The 23204-nt window shown below is 36.9% G+C and overlaps 1 protein-coding gene across 1 annotated transcript in view; it reads left to right on the plus strand.

Moving 5' to 3' along the window:
• Positions 1 to 48: 48 nt before the first annotated feature.
• The window catches only part of Ttpa (alpha tocopherol transfer protein), a 27948-nt gene continuing 4792 nt past the window's right edge, over positions 49 to 23204 (plus strand). The window contains exons 1-4 of the mRNA XM_010641314.3: positions 49 to 615; positions 8278 to 8435; positions 16560 to 16764; positions 18779 to 18889. Of these exons, the coding sequence (XP_010639616.1) occupies positions 412 to 615; positions 8278 to 8435; positions 16560 to 16764; positions 18779 to 18889 (678 nt within the window). The 5' untranslated portion in view covers positions 49 to 411. The remainder of the gene's footprint in view (positions 616 to 8277; positions 8436 to 16559; positions 16765 to 18778; positions 18890 to 23204) is intronic.

Raw genomic sequence — 23204 nt, forward strand, 5'->3', positions numbered from 1 at the left:
ATCAGGGCCACTGCGGTAGCGCTTTGCCACATGGACAATGTTAATCCCTGGTCCCAAGGCTCTTTCCAGGTCCAAGATTCTTGGAAGGGAGGGAGGGAGGATAGAAAGGGTCCTCAGGCAGAGGATTATTAAACATCCCAAAGTTTTGACAGCGTGGTCTAGACTTTGAGCACCAGTGACTCCCATAACGTGGAAAGGCTCAGGTACTTCGGTACCTGGTTAGCACGCAGGCACACCCCGCGGGTTCCCTTAAGAGGCAGCGCCGGCCCTCCCACCGGCCAGGCGTGAAGGGCCAAGGCTGCCGGCGGCCGAGGGGTGTGAGCTGGGCAGCGGTCACCAGAGGAGGGGCGGAGGGTTGCCCTCGGCCCCGCTTTTCGCTTCTGCTCTGGCAGCCGCCTCAGAGCGACTGGAATGGCAGAGATGCGGCCCGGACCGGCCACTGGGTTGCAGCTCAATGCCCTGCCAGATCACTCGCCTCTGCTTCAGCCCGGCTTGGCCGAACTCAGGCGCCTGGCCAGGGAGGCGGGCGTCCCGCTAATGCCGCAGCCTTTCACAGATGCCTTCTTACTGCGGTTCTTGCGCGCCCGGGATTTCGACCTGGACCTGGCCTGGCGGGTAAGCTTGCGCCGAGGTGCAGGCGGGATAGCGCGCCCAGACGCACCGCGTGGGCCCTGCGGCTGTAGGAGTTCGGTGACGCTGGTTCTTCCAGTTTCTCTGGGTCAGTGGAAACGGTAAACCTACAAAAGTGTTGGAGCCCTGGAGTGCTGGCCCACTGATCACAAGCACTGGGACTAGCCCTAGATAAATCTTTGCACTCTGTAAACTCTGAGGGGAGGGAAGTAATTGCCTTCCTCTTCTGGTAGAAAATTTGTGTTACTGAACGGAAGAACAGCGGAAACGCAGGCATCTGAGCAGATAACTTGCGGGGAAATTGAAATTACTGGTAACACTGAAGATCTGAAGCCATACCCTAGCAAAATAGTATTATTAATAGTAAAACTTAAATATGAAGACAGTTAAACAATCACAGATATTTTGAAAACAGAGGATGGGTAAGGTTTTTTGTTTTGTTTTGTTTTTTGTTTTCCGTAGCCAGGTGTGTTACAGCTGGGTGAGATAACGCATGGTGGAAAGACAGGAATCAGAGATGAGACCTTGGGTTTGGCCCTAGGGATTCAGTGTCCTTATCTGGTCAGTAACGGTGAGGTGAGGACGCTCACTTTATTGATTGTTTTTGAGGACTGAACATTAACCAATTTAATGGTTAGAACAGGTTGTGCCCAGCACAGCGCCTGGAACACAGTAAGCACTCAGCAGTTGGACCAGATCTGGTCCTTTTTCCAAATGCTTTATTTCATGTCGTTGCTGGGTGATAGAAAAGGTTTTATAGCACAAAGTCCAGTATCACTATAGGTTTTTTAAAACTATTTTTTATTGAAAAATAATGAGCATGGTAAAAATAATGCACATAATACAAAACAGTAAAAAAAGTTGTTTTTTTTTTATTTTATTTTTTGGTGATACTAGGGATCAAGATTATCTAAGGGAAAGAAGTTCCCTGCCCCTCAGTTTGCCAGCCATGTACCCAGAGGCCATAATGTATGTTCATACAAGCAGGTGTGTGTCTGTGCTTTCTTATTATTTAGATCATCTTATATCAGCATGTACTCATAGATCTTACTCTTTATTGAGCTGCTGGTAATCCATATAATGGATATATTATATTATTTTTCTATGTCTGTGATATCAGACATAGGGACTGTTACCAGCTAATGCAATGTTGCCATGCACACTGTTGCTGTTTATTTCTGCATTCAGTGACCTCAGTATGTGTGTATAGTTAGCCTAGTAGTATACAACATGCAAATGCAATAAACATGGCTGCTGTGGCTTCTTCTCTCACTGACAGTACCTGCTTATTCTTCATACATCATCTGCATGCTATATCAGTCCCTACTTTTGGATTTTGTAAGCTTTCTATCCAAAAATTTCTCTAGAAATGGATGGTTTCTCTTTTGCACATTGAATCATTGTTCTATTGTGATTTTTTCATAATTATGGGCTGAACTCAGCAATATTATTATTATTGTTGTTAATTATTATTAATTTTTTTGACCAAGTATTGCTAAACTGCCCAGGCTGGACTTGAACTTGTGATCTTCCTGCCTTATCCTCCTAGAGTGATGAATGCACTACCTCTTCAGTTTTATTTGGATTTCCTTTGATTTTAGGTCTGAAATAAGAACACAGCTTTATCTATTTTCTTTATATTCTATGGTTATGCAAGTATCCCACCATCATGAGTAATAAACTAATACGCACTCAGCTGCTACTGAACATGTAGCTTCAGGTCTTATGAAGAAGGCAGTTTAAACAAAGTATCTCTACAGAGTGTGATCAAAATATACAGTCCTTGCACTTGCGAGGCAGGTGGCAGAACCACTGAGCTAAATTCCCAGCTCATTTAGAGCACAATTATCCTATTGTCCTTTCCACTTTCTGAAGCCATTCTGGAGATGCTGTTTTGCGATTGCCTTTATGTGGTGATAAAAATTTCAGGGAATGCTGCTGCTAAGTGCTATCCAACAGAAAAGTAGGTCTATAAAAAATTATGGTACATCCTAATTCATATTTATTTATTTATTTGGTACCGGGTATCGAACTCGGGTCCTTGTGCTTGTGAGGCAGGTGGTGCTAATTCATTTTATATACTGGATGTGGTACTATGCGACTTCTGGCTCACCGAAGTCAAAATAATCACGAAAGGTAAACATTTTGAGTCAATTCAGGACCTCGAGGCTACCATGACAGTGCGATTAAATACACGCACCAAAGAGAACTTTCAGAACTGCTTCAGAAAGTGGCAAGAATGATGGGAAAGGCATGTTAAAAGTAGTATTGGGGGGGTGGCAATGTGCCTTTTGCTATAACATAAAATAATTTATCCTGCCTGCCTCACAAGGGCAAGATCCCAAGTTTGATACCTGGTACAAAAAAAAAAAATTAAACATTTCTTGTAGTTTTCAATCATTAGAGGTGACGAGTTGTAAAAACTATATGATTTGCTGATCTCATTTAGCTGCTTTTGAAAAAGTAATATGCAAGTCAAAAAATTTACTTCCAGATTTTGTGATATTTATGTGATATACCACATATAATTTGTGATATATATCATATTTTATATATTTGTATTCTTTCAGTTACTGAATGATGCTTTTATACAATGCCACTGAGGAATTGGATAGCAGGACTGTGTCTAAGTCTATTGGATAGAAATCAAGGCCAGGGATTTAGCTCAGTGGTGCTGCCACCTGCCTCGCAAGCACAAGGTTCTGAGTTAGATCCCCAGTACCAAAAACAAGAAATAAAACAAAACAAAACAAAAAAAGAAATCAAGTTTCTGCCTGTTAACTCTTTGTCTTAATTTTCTGCCAAATAGAAAGAGAAAAGGCTAAAAGTGTGAAATATCTTTTAAATTTTCCTTTACAGGGGCAGTTAATTCAACTTAAACTTTCTTATCCATAATTTATGTCATAGGTTTTTTTGGGAGGGTTATTCATTAATTTTATTGGTACCTTTTAGGTATACAAAATGCTGACATTCATTATTGGGAATTTGTACCTTTACATGATATATCTTGGTTCTTATTTTTTCCCCATTCCACTGCCCTTCCTTAAACCCCTCCATCCCTCCTTATTTACAAAAATTTTGTTTCCATTTTTTCCTTTTCTCATATTTATTTTTTCCCTTCTTTCCTTTCCCTTATGTCTCCCACTTTCCCTTTGATAAGTACTGTGGTTATGATGGTACCTCAGTTTTCTTATTATTTTAGTGTCTGAATTTGAATTAATAATGAATCAATAAAGACTTTTAATCCTAATATTTAACATTCTTATAAAATGCCAAGCACTTTGGTACATAGTGTTTGCGAGAATTATCTCATTATTTTTTCATTTTAGAAGCAACTGAGATATAGAGTAATTTATCAAAAATGATATAGCTATTAAGTGGTGGAACAGGGATTTGAACTAGCGTGGAACTCAAGAGCATCTGTGCTATCAGGTATGGTGTAGTGGCCCCTTCAGTTCAAAACAGTGAACCTGAAAAACAACCATCAACTCGTCTCTGTCTTCTCTGTGTTCATATGGATTCCTGCTGTTATAGGCAAATGGTCTGGGTCCTTATATTTTTATTTTATCTAGCTGTGATTTGAATATGGATTGACCTCCTCAAAACTGGTATATGCAGTGTAATCCCCCTGTGAGGTATTAAGAGGGTAGAAACTTAGTCTTCCCTCTTATTTTCTTTTGGTTTGGAAGTAGGGCCTTTGCAAGGGTAGTAAGATTATATAAAAATAAGGTCATCAGAACGGGACCTTCATGACTGAGTAATGGTGAAGAGCAACATGCAAAGAAAGATGATTGGAAACAGGGAGATAGACTTTGGTGGGATGTGAAGGAGACCTGGAGATAGGGAGATAGGAGAAAAGGAGGAGAAAAGGAAGTAAGAAGGATCAAGATGCAATATGTATATATACCAATACCACACCATGAATATATGTATTATATATCACAAACCGGTACTAAAAATTTAGTAGGATGGAGAGAGACATAATGAACACATTTCCTGTCTCTCACATGATACCCTGTGCCACCTGGGACATTTAGCAAGAAAGTAATCAGCAGGTGAAGCCAGTAGACCTTGGACCAGAACTAAGAGTCCCCAAAATCTCTTTTCTTTGCAAGTTACACAATCTGGGGTATTTGGTTACTAGCAACAACAACAATGAAACTAAAATGCATGGGAAGTTTTTTAATCCTTTAATTACCTTTATGATTTTCTTGAAAGATTTTGAAGCTTTCAAAATTCCATAGACTTTCCCTACCAATTTCCATCTAAATGTATTTTATTTTGTACAGTTTACTATATCACATGTCAATTTCAGCCTCATTTGGCTCTTGATAGGCATTACCCTGAACAAGTGTGTAACTTTTCAGTTTTATTTGTCTTAACCACCTAAAAGGGTAACAATAGTTACTTTTTATGGTAATGGTGAGAAGAAATTGAAATGATGCATTATACTCCACAAAAGTGGCCTAAGGGGCCGGGGATTTAGCTCAGCGTTTTGGTGGCCTGCCTTGTAAGCGCAAGGACCAGAGTTCAATCCCTGGTCAAAGTATAATATTTCATTTATTTACTTCTAACTTTCATACAAAATAGGCATTTTCCAATAATGAATATTCATCTGCAGCCAATTATTTTTTTGTTCCTTTTGTGGACATTGGGTAGTCTTACTTTCATCATTTATGTAATCTATTTACATCAACTGGACTTGTGAATCCATCACTGGAAAAATAATGATCAAAGATCTAGGTTTAAGGGCTGGGGATTTAGCTCAGTGGTGTCGCACCTGCCTCATAAGCACAAAATCCTCATTTCAATCACAGGTACTGCAAAGGAAGGAAGGATGGAAGGAAGGAAGGGAAGGAAGGAAAAAGAAATAGAGAGAGAGAAAAGAAAGAAAGAAAGAAAGAAAGAAAGAAAGAAAGAAAGAAAGAAAGAAAGAAAGAAAGAAAGGAAGGAAGAAAGAGAAAGAAAGAAAGAAAGAAAGGAAGAAAGAAAGAAAGAGAAAGAAAGAAAGAAAGAAAGAAAGAAAGAAAGAAAGAAAGAAAGAAAAGAAAGAAAGAGAAAGAAAAGAGGGAAAGAGAAAGGTAGGCAAGATTTGGGTTTAGGTCTTTTTACTTTGCAAAATCTAAGTGTCAGGAATGTAAAGCACTTTATACATCTTTACAGAAGCAACCATGTAGACCTACAGTTGATTTAGTTATGCATTAATTAATTCTCATTCACCACATGCATCTATTTCCTGGAAGCCCAGAAATCTGCAGAGAGGAACAAGTTGCCTCCATTATCTGAAAGTTCACTTCTAATGAAGCCACAGCTTTTATCCTTCCACAGGAAAATAAGATTATTATTTCTATAATGTTGCTAATGTGCTGCTTCCAGCATTTTGCTTTAATCAGAATTAAAAGCCCTCCTTTTATGTCTAAGGAGACTATAAAAAATAATGAGCATTGTGAAATGCTATTGACACTTATTCTGATTCCCCCTAGGACTGGACGAGCAAGGAAAATTCATCTTACAGAACAGAATGAATATCAGAATCTACAATGTGCCTATTGTTCTTACTGCCTTTGGAAATCCTATTTAGGTCACCAATTATTTCTCTGTTGGCACATTTTCATTTTTTCTTTCTTACCTCTCTTTTGCATTTAACTTTTAGCTTTATCCTATTTTCCTAAAACTTGAGAAGAGTTTATAAAATGCAGAGATGAAAGCAAGAGAGAGAGAAACAGAGACAGATGAATGATTTCTTTTGGACACCATGATGTGGCTTCTCTTGTAGTTCAAGTAGCTCCCCCCCCACCACCATTTTGGCCAGTGACATTTTCCAATGCTCAGAATTTCACCTGTGATTTTTTGTATTATTTTCTTCTCTAGATCATTACTAATTTAATTGAGATATGTATATTTGTTTTAAAATCTCTCTCTCTCTCTCTCTCTCTCTCTCTCTTTCTCTCTCTCTTGAGACAGGGTCTTACTATGTAGTTGAGACTAACCTGGAACTCACTATGTAGCCCAGGTTGGTCCTGAACTTACAGCAATCCTCCTTCCTCACCCTCCCATGTGCTGGGATTACAGGCATGCACTACCACACTTGGCTTTTTTTCTCTCTTTATATATATTTCTGAGGAGCTCAGGATTGAACACTTTGCTTATGCATACTGAAATATAATTTTCTTTGGCAGTGCTGAGAATAGAAACTAGGGTCTCATGTATGCTAGTGTGCACCTACAGCCTCAGTTCTAAAGTATAATAATTTTTAAATGCATTATTTGCTTTAGCATTCTCTACAACATGCTAACAATGATGATTTTTTTAGATAAAAGTCATATTTTGCCAATATCTATTGTCCAGGTTTTATAGCCTCTCCTAAATAAATCCATTAATTTCTATTCTTCCATATTTAATAAAAATATTAAAGGTAGTCTTTCAGTTATTTATTGCCAAGTAACAAATCACTTCAAAACTTATTAACTTAGAGTGCAGCGGTTTGTGTTCTCCAGTGTGGGCAGGGCTCATTGGAACCGTTCATCCCTGCTCTGTGTGGCATCAAGTGGGAACATGGCTGAGTTCAGACCTTCCAGGATGAACTCTCAGTGCCCAGGGCTTCTCTCCACACAGAATGTTATCATTCAGTAATCTTACGTGGAGTCTGGATCCTCAAAGCAAACCCAGAAGGTAACAGACTTTTTAAGGCTTGGCACAGTGTGATTTCTCCCATATTCTATTGGTCAAAGCAAAGTGTGCTATCAGCCCACATTTATCTGGAGGGGATAAAATAGATCTCACCTCTTTCTGGAAGGAATTAATTATATACCAAGAGGGAGGATTGTTGGTGGCTGTCTTTGGAGACTACTGTTGGTGTCAACTGAAAATTACTCAACCATTAATTTATGATTAACTCCCATCAGCCCAGATTCTTGATGAAGGTGTGTTGGTCAGCTTTCTTTTTCTGGGACAAAATACCAAACACCTGAAATTTAAAAAAGGAAAAGTTTCATCTGGCTGATGGTTTCAGAAGTTTCAGTCCCTGATCTACTGACTCCAAGGCAAAAAACATCAAGGAAGAAGGGCATGCTGGAGCACAGCTGCTCAGTGCATGGTAGCTGGGAAGCAGAGCAGGGGGACAGCACTAATACAAGACGGAAGGTGTGGAAGCTCTCTGGAGAGACTCTGGTTTGAGTCTGTGTTGAAAGGTTAAAGAAACTGGGATGTGATGTCCACAGGTGATGACAACAGTAAAAGATACACCTGCTCAAGCAAAATGGAGTTTCTCAAAGACTGATTTCTGCCTTCTTCCTCTTTGCTTCCATCCAATCTGCAAGCCGACTGGCACGGTGCCTCCCACAATCAGGCTGAGTCTTCTTCCCTCAGTTTGAGGCCTATGTGTCGATGATTTCTGGAAACACCCCATAGACACACCTAGAAGTGTGGCTTACTCATTTGCTAGGTTTTTCTAATCCAATCAAGTTGGTAGTCGTGACTAATGATCACAGAAGAGACCATTTTCATTTTTATAGTTAAAAAGATAACTAATGAAAATTCTGACATAATGGATAACAAACTTCAGACATGATATCAAGGCTTTCTCTGTGTTTTACAAAATGCTTGCCATGCATGCTGTCTATGGACAATGTTAATTTTACTTTTCAGTTGTTAAAAAACTATTATAAATGGAGAATCGAATTTCCAGAATTAAGTGCTGATCTACACCCTAGAAGTATTCTTGGTCTTTTGAAGGCTGGATACCATGGAGTTCTGGGATCCAGGGATCCAACTGGTAGCCGAGTTCTTATTTACAGAATTGGTGAGTCACGTACCTTCCTTTACCTCTTCCTCCTTCTCTTCCTCCTCCACCTCCTCTGTATTCTGTCCTCTTTCTTTCTGTTCCTCCTTTACTTCCATACTGACAGCTTCAATGTGTCCATCCTTTTTTTTCTTTTTATTGAGTTTATTGGTACAATCTAGGTATACAAAATAATTACATTCATCATTGGGATTCTGTACCTTTACATAATAGGTCTTGATTCTCATTTTTTCCCCTCGTGCCTTCCCTCACTTCACCCCCTCCTCTCCTTCCCATTTACAAACACTTTATTTCCATTTTTTCAGCTTCTCACATTTTTTTCCTCTCCCTTATTACCTTTCCCCCACCCTTCCCACTTTCCCTACACCTTTAGTCCTTTACTTCCTATTTCACTTTATTAATTATCTCATTAGGATCCTGTGTACTATTATAGTATTTCACACCAAAGAAACTATTCGGTATTTCAGTTAAAGAAATCTTTGTATGAACATTAAAAATAGGGAATCCTAACATAAAACTAAAAAGGAAAGTAAAAGAGAAAAGGCAATGATGTAACATTAAAATAATCCTTAATTCTGGAAATGAAAATGGTCCCTGAACATATTTAAATTGCTTCTCGCTCTTATAGTAAGAATTTAGGATTTACCTTAGTTTTATGTCTTTTTTTTAAGTTGAATTTATTGGTACATTCTAGGTAGATAGTACAGTTACATTCATTACTGGGATCTTTTACCTTTACACGCCAGGTCTTGGTTCTCATTTTTTCCCCTTGTCCCCACTCTCCCTTCATCCCCTCCTCCCCTCCCCACCTTCAAACACTTTAATTCCATTTTTACGTTTTCTCATATTTTTTTCCTTTTCCCTTATTCTCCTTTCCCTATCCTTCTCACTGTCCCTACAACTTTGGTCCTTATCTTCCTATTTCACATTGCTAATTGCCCCGTTAGGATCTTCAGCACTATTTTAGTTTTTCACACCAGAGAAACTATTCGGTATTTGCATATGTGTGACTTATTTATTTCACTTAGAAGTATATCCTCAAAATGTACCCATTTACCTATGAATGAATCTACTTTCTCATTCTCTGTGGCTGAGTAGTATTCCATTTTATAGAAAAACCACATCTTCTTTATCCAGTTTCCAATTGATGGGTACATGGGCTGTTTCCAAGTTTTAGCTATTACAAACTGTGCCACTATAAACATGGGTGTGCATATATCACTGTGGTATGATTCTTTTAAATCTTTTGGAAAGATACCCAACAAAAGGATGGCTGGGTCAAATGGAAACCCTAATCCTAGTTCTTTGAGGAATCTCCATATTGATTTCCATAGTGGTTGCACTAGACTGCACTCCCACCAACAATGGAGAAGGGTTCCTTTCTCTCCACAACCATGCCAACATTTGTTGTTGTGTGATTTCTTGATAGCAGCCATTCTTTGTGGGGTGAGGTGAAATCTCAGAGTTGTTTTCATCTGCATCTCTCGAATGACCAGTGATGTGGAGCATTTTTTCATATATTTACTTGCTGCTTTGACTTCTTTTGTCTGAGAAATGTCTGTTCATTTCAGATGCCCATTTTAAAATTGGGTCATTATATTTGGGGGCACTGGTTATTTTGAGTTGTTTATATGTTCTAGAGAGTAGTCCTTTGTCTGAGGAGCAGCTGGTAAAAAGTTTTTCCCACATTGTAGATTGTCTCTTAGTTCTGTTGATGGTTTCTTTTGCAGTGCAGAAGCTTTTTAATAAGATGAGATCCCAGTTGTTGCTTCTTTCTGCTAGTTCCTGTGCTACTGAAGATTTGTTCATAAAGTCTTTTCCTATGCCAATGCCTTCCAGAGTTCTGCCTAATTTATCTTCCAGCAAGTTTAGTGTTTATTTTTTTTTATATTTAGGTCTTTAATCCACTTGGATTTTAATTTAGTGCATGGTGACAGATAAGGGTCTAGTTTTAGTCTTTTGCAGGTTGAGATCCAGTTTTTCCAACAGCATTTATGAAAGAGGCCATCCTTCCTCCAATGGGGACTGGCAGCTTCATCAAAGATGAGTAGCTGAGTGCATCTGGAGTTATTTTTGTGTCTTCCAATCTGTTCCACTGATCCTCAGGTCTGTTTCTTTGCCAGTACCATGCTGTTTTTATCACAGTGGCTTTCTAGTATAGTTTCAAATTGGGAATCGTTATACCCTCTGCCATGTGTCTGTTGCCTAGGATGGCTTTTGCTATTCTAGGTGTCTTATGGCTCCAAATGAATTTTTGGATTCTTCTTTCTAGTTCTGTGAAGTATTGTGTTGGGATTTCAATTGGTATTGCATTGAATCTGTATAGCAGTTTTGGTAGTATGGCCATTTTCACTATGTTGATTCTTCCTACCCAGGAGCAGGGGATATCATTCCATTTTCTTATATCCTCCTCCATCTCTTTTTTCAGAGTGCTGTAGTTTTCAGGATAGAGGTCTTTTGCTTCTTTTGTTAAATTGCTTCCCAGATACTTCATTTTGGGGGGTGCTATTGTGAAAGGAATTGTTTCCCTAATTTCTTTGTCAGTGAGTCTGTTGTTTGTTTACAAGAAGGCTATTGATTTTTGGTTGTTGACCTTGTATCCATCTATTCTGCTAAAAGTGTCAATTAAGTCGAGAAGTCTTTTGGTGGAGTTTTTTGGATCTTCAATGTAGAGTATCATATCATCAGCAAATAATGACAGTTTAACTTCTTCCTTTCCTATCTTTATTGCCTTAATTTCTTTCTCTTGTCTAATTGCTATGGCTAATGTTTCCAGAATTATATCAAAGAGGAGTGGTGATAGTGGGCATCCTTGTCTTGTTCCTGATTTTAACATGAAGGTTTTTGGGCATTTAATATGATGTTGGCTGTTGGTTTTTCATAGATAGCCTTTATTAAGTTGATACATAGACCATCTATTCCAATTTTTTGCAGCGTTTTTATCATAAATGGGTGTTGAATTTTTTCAAATGCTTTTTCTGCATCTATCAAAAGGATCATGTGGTTCTTGTCCTTGACTTTGTTAATATAGTGTATTATATTTATTGATTTATGTGTGTTGAACCATCCTTGCATCCCTGGAAAAAAATCCGACTTGGTCAGGATGTATGATCTTCTTGATGATCCTCTGTATTCTGTTTGGTACTATCTTATTGAGGATTTTTGCATCTATATTCATTAAGGAGATTGGCTCGTAGTTCTCTTTTTTAGTTACATCTTTCCCAGGTTTGGGAATCAAAGAGATATTTGCTTCCAGGAATGAATTTGGAAGTATTCCTTCTCTTTCAATTTCATTGAAAAGTCTGAAGAGTAATGGCAATAGATCTTCTCTAAATGTCTTGTAAAATTCAGCAGTGAATCCATCAGGACCTGGGCTTTTCTTTGTTGGTAAGTTTTTAATTATATTTTCAATTTCACTGATTGTGATTGGGGTGTTTGAAATGTTTTTATCTTCTTCGTTCAACTTTGGTAATTCATAAGTATCTAGAAATCTGTCCATTTCTTCTGTGTTTTCCATTTTTTTAGAGTACAGGTTCTCATAGTATGTATTAATGTTCCTCTGAATTTCTTTTGGATCTGTTGTGACTTCACCTTATTCATTCCTTATTGCATGGATCTGAGCCTTTTCTTTCCTTTTTTTGATAAGATTAGCTAAGGGTTTGTCAATTTTATTTATTCTTTCAAAAAACCAGCTCTTCGATTCATTTATTTTTTGTATTGTTTTCTTAGTTTCCATTGTATTGATTTCTGCTCTAATCTTTACAATTTCCTTTCTTGTTCAAGCTTTGGGTTTTTCTTACTCTTGTTTTTCTAAGAGTCTAAGATTCATCATTAGGTTGTTTATTTGAACTTGCTCTGTTTTCCTAGTGTGGGCATTCAGTGCTATGAATCTTCCATGTAGATGTGCTTTCATTATGTCCCAGAGATTCCTGTATGTTGTATTGGCATTTTTGTTTATTTGTGAAAGCTCTCTGATTTCTTCTTTAATTTTCTCTGTGATCCATTGATTGTTCAGGCATGCGTTGTTCAATTTCCATGTGTTTGTGAATTTCCTACCATTTCTTATGCTATTGATCTCCAGCTTTACTGCACTGTGATCTGATAATATACAGGGAGTAACTTCAATTCTTTTGCATTTATTCAAACCTGTTTTGTGAGCTAGTATGTGATCTATCTTGGAGAATGACCCATGTGCAGCTGAAAAGAATGTATATTCTAATTTTGCGGGGTGGAACACTCTATAGATGTCTAATAAGTCCATACGTTCAAAAGTCTGTTTTTGTGGCTTGCTTAAGTGTTTTCTCATCTTTATTTTTCCTGTTGTGCTGCCCTTGATTCAGTCTCTAGGTCATTAAATCTTCCTGATATCATTGCGTCCCAATCTTTGATTCTCTAGTGACTTATAGACATTCTCATTTTCATAATTGAGAAAACAACTTATCAAATCAATCCCTATCCTTTATCCCTATTGATACAATCAGGAACATAATAGGATCAATCATCACCCTTTACAGCCCGCCATGCCTCTACAGAGTGAGTCCAAGGACTGGCTCAATCAGTGGATCTAATAGCTGGGGCGGGGGCTACCATTCTGGCGCTGTGTCAGAGCCAATCAGTGGCGTCCACTGGAAATGGCACGGCTCCAGAGGTGGCCCACAGTTCAGGCTGGGCTGCTCAGCAGAGGCAGCTCTGAGTCTAAACCGGTCTGATGACCAGTTTTATGTCTTAATATTTCCTAAATATAACAAAATCTTGGTAGTTGTGAAAAAATTAACAAACTGGTGAAACTGGTGAGAGTTCTACTTCCCTACATTATCAACCATGCAAATGAAAAGAAAAATAGAGAAAAGAAATGGGGTGGGGGAGTGAGAAGGGTCAGGGTAAGCCATCTGAAGAAGTCTTAATAGGAATTACACAAAAGAATTCTGAACAATAAAGCCTTCAGGAGATCATAGCTTTTATATGTCATGGGCATTGATACATCACAAGCACCGATCACAGGGTCTGGTACATGGAAGGTTCGTTTAACATTTGTGGAGTGAGTGTGTGACTTGTTCAGTAACACCCAATGTAAAGAGCAAGGTTCTCACTCTCTTGGATGGAAGAGGGTGTGAAAGGGTGCTCAGGGTCTCCAGATTGCCACACACACTGTAAGGCATTAGCTCCTTTTTCTTTTCACTGATTCCCCTTTCATTTTCAGGTGCTCCTAGCATTCTTTGTAGGTTGATATCTTATCTGTTCAGCTGCTATAACAAAATCCCATAGGCAGGGTCATTTATAGAAATAGAAAATTAGCTCTCATAATTCCTGAGGCTGGGAACTCCTAGGTGAGAGAATCAGCAGATTTAGTTCTAATGATGGCATTTGCTGGGTCATAGACAGACATTTCACTCAAACCTCAAAAGTGGAAGAGGCAAAGGGTCTCTTCTGGGTCTGGTTCTCTTTTATAAGGGCACTAATCCTATTTATGAGGACCCCACACTCATGGCCTAATCACAGGTCAAAGGCCACCTCCTAATACCACACACTTATCCCCATCATTCTGTTCTGGAGGTCCTCTTTTGTGAATATCTTTAGTTGCCTTCCCATGGTTGCCTCAAGGCCTCCAATAGATTCAAAACATTTACCTTTGCTGGTCACTTTAACTTTAGGGACGAGCCAGATCTGGTAACATGGTACAAGATCCAGTGAATAAAGTGAATGAGGATATGTTGTAATGTGTTGATTTAACAGAAGTTGCCATAAATGTTTTGAATCAATCCAGGATATTGAGGCAGTCATGAAAAAACACTCATGGAAGAAGATTTCCAGAACTTCTTCAGAATGTGGCAAGAAGGACGGGATAAGTGTGCTAAAAGTTAGAGAAATTTGTGGCAATATGTCTTTTCAATTTTTTGTATTTTATTAGTACATAATGATTACATTCCTTGTGGGGATTTGGCACATGTACATAATAAATCATAACTCTTTTACTGTAATACATTTTTAATTTTAAAATTTACTATATTTTTTTATCACACTTCATATTTTTGTTTTTGTTGTTGCTGTTGTTGTTGTTTGATACTGGGGATTGAACTCTAGACCTTGGGCTTGCAAGGCAGGTGGTGGTACCACTGAGCTAAATCCCCAGTGCACTTCATATTTTTAATACTCTCATCTTCTCTTTGGGATCAAGACACATATATTCCACTTAAAATTTCAACTACATCCACTGGAATGGCACATAGCCACCATTTAGACATGTTTGTACTTATGATTTTTCCACAGCAAAAACTTATCTTTCTTAATAAATGATACCACCAATGTACCCAGTTGCCCAAGCCAAAAATTATGCTTTTCTGAAGTTTTAACATTACTTATGAATAATCTTTCTTGTCATTTATCTGTTAGGTAGTCCGTAGACCTTTCAGTCTCAATACTTCACATCTTTTTTTTTTCCATTATGGAAAAATTTTCTCTACTGTTACTATTTCTGTCTTTATTTCTTGTTCTCTAGATCTCCTTTTAGATAGTGAATTTTATAAATTTAGCTGCATTTATCTCATCTTTAAGTTAATATTTATCAATTCTTGGCTCTTTTGATCCAAGTTTGAGAGACTTCCTCAACTTGATCTTTCAAATTAATAAATTGCCTATATCTTTTCTGTTACTTGTCCCATTGATTAAATTTTTATTGAATTGTCTTTTTATTTCTAGGATCTCAATTGATTCTTTATAAATGATTGCCTGTTCTTATAATAAATGCTTTTAGTATTCCTGCCCCAACCTCTCACTGAGACTATTATGTTGCTTTTAATATGTCTTACTTAACTCTTTTTTTTTATTTTGGTACCTTTATCTACAGAGCTTGGCTCCTCTGTGTGTGTATAAATAAATAAATAAATATATATATTTGTGTAAATATATATATACATATGTGTATATATATATACACATTAAAATACACACACACACACACACACACATATATATATATATATACACACACACACACACACACATAACAATTTCAGTAGGCACGTATCTTGTTTTTAAAATTGCCTACTCACCTGTGCATTACTGTCATTTCTGCCTGTCATGACCTGCCCCATGGACACCAGGGGAGGAATGGGATATGTGGACAAGGATGTTTGTACTTCCTTGAAGCACAGGCACTGCCTGTTTTCCTTGGGTGTGTGTAACTACCTGGGTGTTTCCTTGGCTCATCTTTCTCAAGCCCTTATTTCCTGTCTAAGTCTGTGGGGACATGCATCTGCTACATGCTACTCATCACAAAGAAGGGTAATAGTACACTCTTAACCTGTCAGCTCTTAATGTATCTCTCTTAGCAATCTGGTTACTATATTACTCCACTTTCCATTGTTATGACAATATACCTGAGGAAAACAACTTAAAAGGAGTAAATATTTATTTTGGCTCATTATTGTAGGGTTTTCAGTCTATGTTTACTTGGTCCTATTACTCTGGGCCTGTAGCTAGGCAGAACATCATGGCAGGAAGCACATGGCAGAGGAAAGCTGCTCAGCCATAGTCAATGGTAGAAATGAGAAGGGGCTGGGGTTTCAGTATCCTTTGAAGGCATGCCTGCAATGACCTACCTTTCCACTTAGGTCACATGTTCCCAATAGTCCATTGAGCTATGACTGCATCAATGGTTTAATCAGTTGATCAATGCTCAGTGCCCTCAAGATGCAGTGACTTCCCAAAAGCTCTACCTTTGGACATTGCTGTACTGGGAATCAAGCCTTTCACACATACACTTTGGAGGAACGTTTCATTCAAAACTATAACATTTACTATGGGACCCTAGTTGCTCCTCATAATCCAGGCCATAACTTTTCCCATTTCTAACACCTCTGAGCATACACATAAGGTATGAATTGGCATTCAAATCTAGCCTATAACCCCCCACCCCTGCTGTGATCTTATAAATCTGTTCTTTGCCAGGGATTTGAGGGGGAGGAACAGGCATATATCCTTGAACCTTAACTTAATCTATTATTTAATTCATGATTCTTGAACTTGTATTTATTTCTACTGATCCTTTAAGTCTAAAAAGAATTAGTATCATTTTGAAATCTTTCTGGTCTTCCTGGTTCTTTACATAAAGCCAAGATACTATATATAGTACACATATTATATATATAGACCCAAAAGTGTTTACAGTTTATGACGTATTTCGCGTAAGTCTAATTACATCTGAGCTTATTGTACGGGAAGTCGAAACTCAACGGAATGGAGTCAAGGCTATATTTGATCTGGAAGGCTGGGAGTACTCCCATGCTTTCCAAATTACTCCATTTGTGGCCAAGAAGATTGCTGCTGTACTTACAGTAAGTATATTTTTAACTCTTAGTTATCATATTTCCAAATAATTTTAATTTTTGTTTTAATTTATTAGATACTTAAATAGAATTTTAGGAAAGAAATATAATTGAATAGTGCCAATGGGAAGTAAGGTATAATTTATAAAAGGGAAATATTGTAACAAACTGAAGTGAACAATTGCCAAATTTATGCATTTAAATAATAACATGGTGACTTTGTTTTCTTGTCCCTAAAATTTTCTTTCTAAATTGAAAAACTGACTCAAAACTAATTATAACTGATTCAATAAAATGTCACATAGTCTTGGTAGGCATAAACTGGTATTTTTTTTCCCCCAGAAATCAGATTTTTAAAAAGGCCATTATATTTGACCCAGTAATTCTACTTTTGGAAACCTAGTTAGAGAATAATCTTAACTATAGGAGAGCTTTGTATACTATAATACTAACTTACTATGTCTCAGGTACTCTGCTAAGTGTTTCAAATGAGTTACCTCTCAATGGCTGTACCAGCCTACATGTATGACTATAATTTTTACAACTTTACAAATTAATAAACTATGTCAGATATATGGACATAGCAATGCCCAGGCATGCATTCTGTCAGCAGTGAAGAAAGGATTGCAGACCAGATGACCTGAATGTAAAATCATGTTTTTAATCACTACTCTTCTAATACATGTAGACAGTTTTGGCAGCATCGCTTTAAATAGAATTAAATTAGAAACAACTTTTTTTTTCAGCTTGAATTGAGTTTATTGGTACATTTTAGGGATACAGTACAGTTACATTCATTGTTGGGATCTTGTACCTCTACATGACAGGTTTTGGTTCTCATTTTTTCCTCTTGTCCCTGCCCTCCCCATCTACAAACACTTTATTTCCATCTTTTCATTATCTCACATTTTTTTCTTTTCCCTTATTACCTTTCCCTTACCCATCCCACCTTCCCTACACCTTTACATAAGATCCTAATAAGATTACTGACATTGTGAAATGGGAAGAAAAGAAACAACTTTTTGTGTAGAAATAGAAAAATGATTACTTAAATTATGGTATTTCATTTGTTGGGCTTTTGCAACAATATCAAAACTCATGATGATTAAAGAAATTGCATTTAATCAATAAAACACAGCAGGATATAAATTATTTAGAGGCCATATTAGCAATTCGGTTTAAAATAAAATTATATATAGAAAGAACATGGAGAAAAAGCCTCAAGTTAATAAAAATGAGATATAGGAAAAAAAATCTTGCATGAAAAAAACCTTGGAAGAAAAAGTTTGTGTAAAACATCAGAATTTCGGTAAAGAAATTATTTGATGAGACTTTTAAAAACAGAATTCTTTACTTTTTAAGCTTTCTAAGTAAGCCAATGTTACTTTGATGGTAAAGATGTATATTCATGTGACATGTTTAAGAAGGTTTGTATCTATTGTTATAGTCTTTCCATTTTCATGAAAGTTTACTTTTTGGTCACAGATAGTTTTGGCAGAAATGTCAAATTATATATGTTCAAATTAAGGAACAATTTTATGTGATTATAGGAAGGATTTTCTGGTGAAAATATATACATATTTCTTTTTTTCCCCTCTGAGACACATAAAAGGTAGTATATTTACTTTATTAGTACCTTTTTTATTCCTTTTAAAATTAACTTTTCTTTTCCTCCCTCCCCTCTCCATCCGTCTCTTGATCCCCTTGCTTTTTCTATTGTCCCTGCTTGCAGTCCATGCTTACATTCCTTGTGTGGAGTTGGTACATGTGCTTAACATATCTTAATTCTTTTTTCCTTTAAAGAATAAGAGAAACTTTTTGAAAGATCTTTTCTTTATGTAGTGACAGCAAACTATAAGCCACACTTCTGTGGTGGTGGAATAAATAATTTTTAAAATAAAATCATACTCTAGATACTGCTGTAAGTTTGGAAAGTGTTCAAGGAAGAAGCTTAGTTTTTCAAATATAGTTGTAACATTCATTTATGTTTTATTGTTAAGAAAATTTTTTTTATTTTCAAAAGGATTCCTTTCCACTGAAAGTTCGTGGTATCCATTTGATAAATGAACCTGCAATTTTCCATGCTGTATTTTCCATGATTAAACCATTCCTGACTGAAAAAATTAAGCAACGGGTAAGTGAAAAATATTGAAGTCACTATTCTTCTATGCCAAACATTCCAACCCTTTTGGTAAGGTTTGATTTATTATCTTCCCCTTTGCCCATCAACCCACACTATTGGGCCAATATTTTCAGTATTTATCTAACAAGCCAACTACTATTATGAATTAATATTTATTTTTAATTTTTAAAAAATTAAGCACATTAAAAAATTTATTTATTTTTGAAGCAAAATATTTATTGGTACATTTTAAATATACATAATGATAAAAATCTATCACAGGGAATTTGTGCCTGTACATGACATTTCTAGCTTCTTTTGTTTTAGGGCTGTCTTCTTACACTGCCTGCTGTTGTGCAAAATGGAAAGAGAGAGAGAGAGAGAGAGAGAGAGAGAGAGAGAGATATTCCCTATAGAGGTCAGTGTGGCAACAGTTATCAAAATCATAGCCTTTGCACATTTGGCAATTTACCCTACAGATATGCCTTTACATAAACAAAATTATATGTACAAGGGTATTCATTGCAGAATAGTATTGGAAACCACCAAGTATCCATCATTAGGGGACTGGTTAAATAAGCTATGATAGATTCACACAATGGAATACAAGATTTTCAAGATAAATTGTAAGGTGAAACATTCAAAATGCAGAGTGGTATTGATGGTATGCTACCTCTTCTATAAAAAGGGAAGAAGTTAAAACACATAATTATATTTGTATTACAATTACATAAAAGAATATCCAGAATAAGTGCTTATCTAAGAGGAACAGAGTAGAGAAGTACACTGGAGCAGGTGAGGATAGGGTTGATAGGATAGTATCTCATTGTGTATCTTTCTTTTTAGTACTGAGGATTGAACTCAGGGCTTTCACACTGAGATACATCCCTAGATCTTTCTGGATTTTTTTGTTTGTTTGTTTGTTTTTGTTTTTGAGGGAAGGTCTCATTAAGTTGCCCAATGTGGGCTCAAATTTGGAATCCTCCTGCCTTAGCTTTCTGGAGTATTGGGATTACAGGTGTGCATCACCATGCCCAGATCACTATATATCTTTTATTTTATTTTGATTTCTAATCATTTCAGTGTATTATTGTGCAAATAAAAATAGCTTTCTTAGTTAAAACGTGTAAGTGAAAACCACAATACCCAAACTATGTGACTTAATATTAGTTAAAATGAATTTGATGGGCTTTGTTTGTTTTATTTTACCTATCCGGTGAATCTATCTTTGGTGAATAACCTCACATTTTTGAAGAGCTGAAATAGAGTTCATGAATTCTAAGAATGGCAAGCCTTCTTCTACAACAATCTATGGAGAATTCCTAGAGCACTTAGACAAACTTTGGCAGCATTTATTGCCTTGGACACGAAACACTTTTCTAAACCTTTGACAAATCATATTTCAAAGATCATTTAAATATAAATAGTGATAATGTGAATCAGAACTTTTTGGCACTGGGACTCAATTATAACAGTTTTTTTTGGGGGGGATTGGGACTCAAATCCAGGTCTTTGAGCATGCAATAGCATGTGAGGCCAGTGCTCTTCCAGTGAGCCACATCCTCAGCTGAAGAAACTGTATTTTTTAATTTTAAGAAATGGTAACATTTTGTGCCTGGTGAGAAAATTATGACCCTAGAGATTCTTTTTTTTTCTTTTTTTCAGCTTTAATTGAGTTTATTGGTACATTTTAGGGATACAGTACAGTTACATTCATTGTTGGGATCTTGTACCTCTACATGACAAGTCTTGATTCTCATTTTTTCCCCTTACCCCTGCCCTCCCTTCACCCTCTCCTCTCCTCCCCATCTACAAACACTTTATTTTCATTTTTTCATTCTCTCACATTTTTTTCTTTTCCCTTTTTACTCTTCCCCTACCTATCCCACCTTCCCTACACCTTTAGCTCCTTTCTTCCCATTTCTCAATGTCAGTAATCTTATTAGAAACTTATGCATTGTTGCAGATTATTCACACCAGGGAAACTATTCAGTATTTACACGTGTGACTTATTTATTTCACTTAGGAGTATATCTTCAATATGTATCCATTTTCCTATGAATGAATCTATTTTCTCATTCTTTATGGCTGAGGAATATTCCATTTTATAGAAAAACCACAACTTCTTTATCCAGTTTCCAACGGATGGGCAAATAGGCTGTTTCCAAGATTTAGCTATTACAAACTGTGCCACTATAAACATGGGTGCACATACTTCTCTGTGATATGATTCTTTTAGTTCTCTTGGAAAGATACCCAGCAGAGGGATGGCTGGGTCAAATGGAACCTCCAGTCCAAGCTCTTTGAGGTATCTCCATATTGATTTCCATAGTGGTTGCACTAGTCTGCACTCCCACCAACAATGGAGGAGGGTTCCTTTCTCCCCACAACCCCGCCAACATTTGTTATTGTGTGATTTCTTGATAGCAGCCATTCTTTGTGGGGTGAGGTGGAATCTCAGTGTTGTTTTCATCTGCATCTCTCGAATGACCAGTGATGTGGAACATTTTTTCATATATTTTCTTGCTGCTTTCACTTCTTTGTATGAGAAATGTCTGTTCATTTCGGATGCCCATTTTTGGATCGGGTCTTTATATTTGGGGGGACTGATTGTTTTGAGTTCTTTATATATCCTTGATAATAGTCCTTTGTCTGAGGTACAGCTGGTAAAAATTTTTTCCCACATTGTAGATTGTCTCTTAGTTCTGCTAATGGTTTCTTTTGAAGTACAGAAGCTTTTTAGTAAGATGAGATCCCAGTTGTTGATTCTTTCTGCTAGTTCCCGTGCTACTGAGGATTTGTTCATAAAGTCTTTTCCTATACCAATGTCTTCCAGAGTTCTGCCTAACTTACCTTCCAGCAAGTTTAATGTTTCTGTTTTAATATTTAGATCTTTAATCCATTTGGATTTTAATTTAGTGCATGGCGAAAGATAAGGGTCTAATTTTAATCTGTGGCAGGTTGACATCCAGTTTTTCCAACACCATTTATTAAAGAGGCTATCTTTCCTCCACTGAGGATGGTCAGCTCCTTTGTCAAAGATGAGGTAGCTGAGTACATCTGCATTTGTTTTTGTGTCTTCCAGTCTGTTCCACTGATCCTCAGGCCTATTTCTTTGCCAGTACCATGCTGTTTTTATCACAGTGGCTTTGTAGTATAGTTTCAAATTGGGAATTGTTACACCTGGTGCCATGTGTCTGTTGCCTAAAATGGCTTTTGCTATTCTAGGTCTCTTATGGTTCCAAATGAATTTTTGAATTCTTTTTTCTAGTTCTGTGAAATATAGTGTTGGAATTTCAATTGGCATTGCATTGAATGTATATAGCAGTTTTGGTAGTATGGCCATTTTCACTATGTTGATTCTTCCTACCCAGGAGCAGGGGATATCTTTCCATTTTTTTATATCCTCTTCGATTTCTTCTTTCAGAGTGCTGTAATTTTCAGTGTAGAGATCTTTTGTTTCTTTTGTTAGATTGATTCCTAGATACTTCATTTTTTTGGATGCTATTGTAGAAGGAATTTTTTCCCTTATTTCTCTTTCCATGTGTCTGTTATTTGTGTATAGAAAGACTATTGATTTTGGGGTATTCACCTTGTATCCAGATAATCTACTGAATCTTTCAATTAAGTCTAGAAGTTTTTTGGTGGAGTTTTTTGGATCTTCAGTGTAGAGTATCATATCATCAGTAAATAATGATAGTTTAAAGTTTAGTTTTTGTATCATTTTCTTAGTTTCAATTGCATTGATTCCTGCTCGGATCTTTATAATTTCCTCTCTTGTTCGAGCTTTGGGTTTTTCTTGCTCTTGTTTTTCTAGGAGTCTAAGTTTCATCGTTAAGTTGTTTATTTGAGCCCACTCTGTTTTCCTAGTGTGGGCATTCAATGTTATGAATTTTCCACATAGAACCGTTTTCATTGTGTCCCAAAGATTCCTGTATGTTGTATTGGCATTCTCTTTTATTTGTAAAAACTGTCCAATTTCTTCTTTAATTTCCTCTGTAATCCATTGATTGTTTAGGAGAGTGTTGTTCAGTTTCCATGTGCTTGTGAAGTTTCTATAGTTTCTTGTGCTATTGATCTCCAGTTTTATTGCACTATGATCTGATAATATACAGGGGATGACTTCAATTTTTTTGCATTTATTTAGACCTGTTCTGTGAGCCAGTATGTGGTCTATTTTGGAGAATGATCCACATGCAGCCGAAAAGAATATATATTCTGATTTTTGGGGGTGGAATACTCTATAGACATCTATTAAGTCCATGTGGTCCAAAGCTTGGTTCAGTTCTATTATTTCATTGTTGATTTTCTGCCTAGTTGATCTGTC

Source organism: Fukomys damarensis, unplaced genomic scaffold, assembly GCF_012274545.1.
Source record: "Fukomys damarensis isolate Sample0158 unplaced genomic scaffold, DMR_v1.0_HiC HiC_scaffold_5, whole genome shotgun sequence".
Taxonomy (NCBI): domain Eukaryota; kingdom Metazoa; phylum Chordata; class Mammalia; order Rodentia; family Bathyergidae; genus Fukomys; species Fukomys damarensis.